The sequence below is a fragment of the Oryx dammah genome, unplaced genomic scaffold, assembly GCF_014754425.2.
Source record: "Oryx dammah isolate SB20612 unplaced genomic scaffold, SCBI_Odam_1.1 HiC_scaffold_23, whole genome shotgun sequence".
NCBI classification, from domain to species: domain Eukaryota; kingdom Metazoa; phylum Chordata; class Mammalia; order Artiodactyla; family Bovidae; genus Oryx; species Oryx dammah.
This window is the reverse complement of record NW_024070207.1, coordinates 57,269,751-57,272,088: the sequence shown is the minus strand read 5'-3', so window position 1 is coordinate 57,272,088 and position 2,338 is coordinate 57,269,751. Positions and strand designations below refer to the sequence as shown.

Genomic DNA, 2,338 nt, shown 5'->3' with positions numbered 1-2,338 from the left:
GATGTTGGAGGAACAGGTGAAGTGGGAGTCTCAGGTGAGGAGGGAGCCACAGGTGATGTTGGAGGAACAGGTGAGGTAGGAGCAGCAGGTGAGGAGGGAACCTCAAGCGAGGAGGGCACCTCAAGCGAGGAGGGAACCTCAAGTGAGAATGGACCCACAGATGAGGAGGGAGCTGCAGGGGAGGCAGGAGCTGCAGGGCAAGCAGGAGCTGGCTTCGAGGGACGAGCTACCTGTGAGGCAGAAGCTACCAGTGAGGCAGGTGGTACAGGTGAGGCAGGCACTGCAGATGAGGCAGGTGCTATAGGTGAAGCAGACACTGCAGATGAGGCCGGGGTGGCCAGTGAGGCAGGAGCTGAGGGTGAGGCCAGAGCTGAAGATGAAGCAGGAACATCCGATGAGGAGGGAGCGGCAGGTGATATGGGAGTTGCAGGTGTGGCTGGATCTCTGAGCATGGCAGGAGCGGCCGGGGAGGCAGGAGTTCCCATGGAGGCTGCAGCTGCAGGCATCGCCGGAGCCATGGATGAGCCACGGGCCCGGTCCCCTCAGTTGTGGCTGGCCTTGGAGCCCATGCTAGAGAATATGGGCTACCTGGAGCTGAGAACCTTCTCCGGGATGGAAGAGCCGGGTGAAGGGGAAGAGTCCTTTGAGAGCTGGTTGGATCATGCCAACGACATGCTGTACCTGTGGCGCCATGTGACCGAGATGGAGCGGAGGAGGAGGCTGGTGGAGAGCTTGGGGGGTCCGGCACTGGATCTCCTGTGCAGCCTTCTGGCGGAAGATCCCAACCTGGCAGCCCAGGATTGCCTGATGGCGCTGGTGGAGGCGTTCGGGAGCAAAGATCCCCAGGTGACCGCTCGGCTGAAGTTCATGACGTGCGCCCAGCGGCCCCAGGAAAGCCTCTTTGCCTTTGTGATGCGCCTGGAAGGCCTGCTGCAGTCAGCCCTGGGCAAGGGGGCCATGCACCCAGCCATCGCAGATCAGCTGCGTGCCCGACAGGTGCTCATGCGGGCCCGGCCCAACGACCTGATGCAGAACAAGCTGAAGAGGATGCGGATGGAGAGAAGACCCCCCAGCTTCGTGGCAATGCTGCAGCTCATCCGGGAGACGGAGACCTGGGAGACCGACCCAGCAACGGGTGAGCAGTTCCCAGTGGAGGAGGAGGCCCGTGGGGTCCTTGGAGACCTGGCTGGTGCCCTAGGCCACATGATCATCACCGAGGGCGCAGATGCAGGTGGAAGTGAGGCCTCCCCAGCCAGTGGAGATACCTCTGCTCAGGTTGCCTTTTCCAAGGAAGGTGGTGTTGAGGCCCTCCCAACGTGTGAAGAGTCCAGTAAGGCAGTTGGCAGCAGCGCCGAGGTTGCCCAGGCTGCTCCTGAAGCCCGTGGTGCTGCCAGGGCAGCCTCTGCCCCTGGGGAGACCACTCATGAAGATGGAAGGGCTCCCAGCCCCCTGGGCCTAGGTCAAGCAGCACCCTCAGAGGCCCCTTGGGGCTCCACCACTGCCTGGATGGGCGGGGCTTCCCCGGTGCTCCCAGGAAGTCCTGGCTGGGAGCCAGAGGGTCTCCCCCAGGCAGGAGACCGGGAGGCTGAGGAGCCCCCCAAGAAGGGGCTCAAGCCCATCCCAGAGGAGTCCAGAGATGAGGAAGGGGCTGTAGAGATGAGCCCCCTAGGGTTCTCCTCCGGTCAATAGGCTTAGCAGGTCCCAGGCCCCCGGCCTGGAAGCAGGGAGAGGCCAGGTCAGGCAGTCGCCTGGCCCCACGTTAGGGGCCATGTCATGGTGCCTGGGCCTCCCCACCCCCCCAAGAGGGGTCCCCTATTCAGCATCCCCTGGGACAGGCTGCTCCCTGTCCTGGGAAGTCCAGATGTGTCCCTGTAGGTCCCCTAGTGACCCAGATCTCAAGGAACGCCTCCCTGGCCCAGCCCCTCTCCCCTCCCTGTCAAAACACATCCCTGAGCTGTCATCAACTCCCCTCCCAACCCCTGCAGAGCCCTGAGGTGCCCGTGAACCCAGGCCGGGTGTCCCCACCTACCCAGTCAGCCATTCTGAGCTTCAGCACCAGCCAAGGCCCGGTCCTCAGCTCAGCGTGTGCTTCCCCAGTGTGGATTCAGGCCAAGTTCTGCTTGGTCTCCTGGAGATGTGCATGTGTTCTTCTCTGAGCAGTTCCCCCCACCGTGGTGCAGAGACACCCCAGCCCACTCCCAGGAGCTGGTGAGAAGGAGGGGATGGACGAGGGCTTGACTGGTGACCACTCCGGGACCTCAGGAAGGAATATCTGCATTGGGGCTTCGCAGTGGGGCTTCAGGAGGCCCCTGGGACCTGTGCCCTGCTGGGCCATGCC

General features: G+C 63.3%; 1 protein-coding gene across 1 annotated transcript in view; it reads left to right on the top strand.

Moving 5' to 3' along the window:
* PNMA6E (PNMA family member 6E) overlaps positions 1-1,689 on the top strand; it is a 2,131-nt gene extending 442 nt beyond the window's left edge. The window contains exon 2 of the mRNA XM_040265302.1: positions 17-1,689. Within this exon, the coding sequence (XP_040121236.1) occupies positions 17-1,689 (1,673 nt within the window). The remainder of the gene's footprint in view (positions 1-16) is intronic.
* The last annotated feature ends 649 nt before the right edge of the window (positions 1,690-2,338 follow it).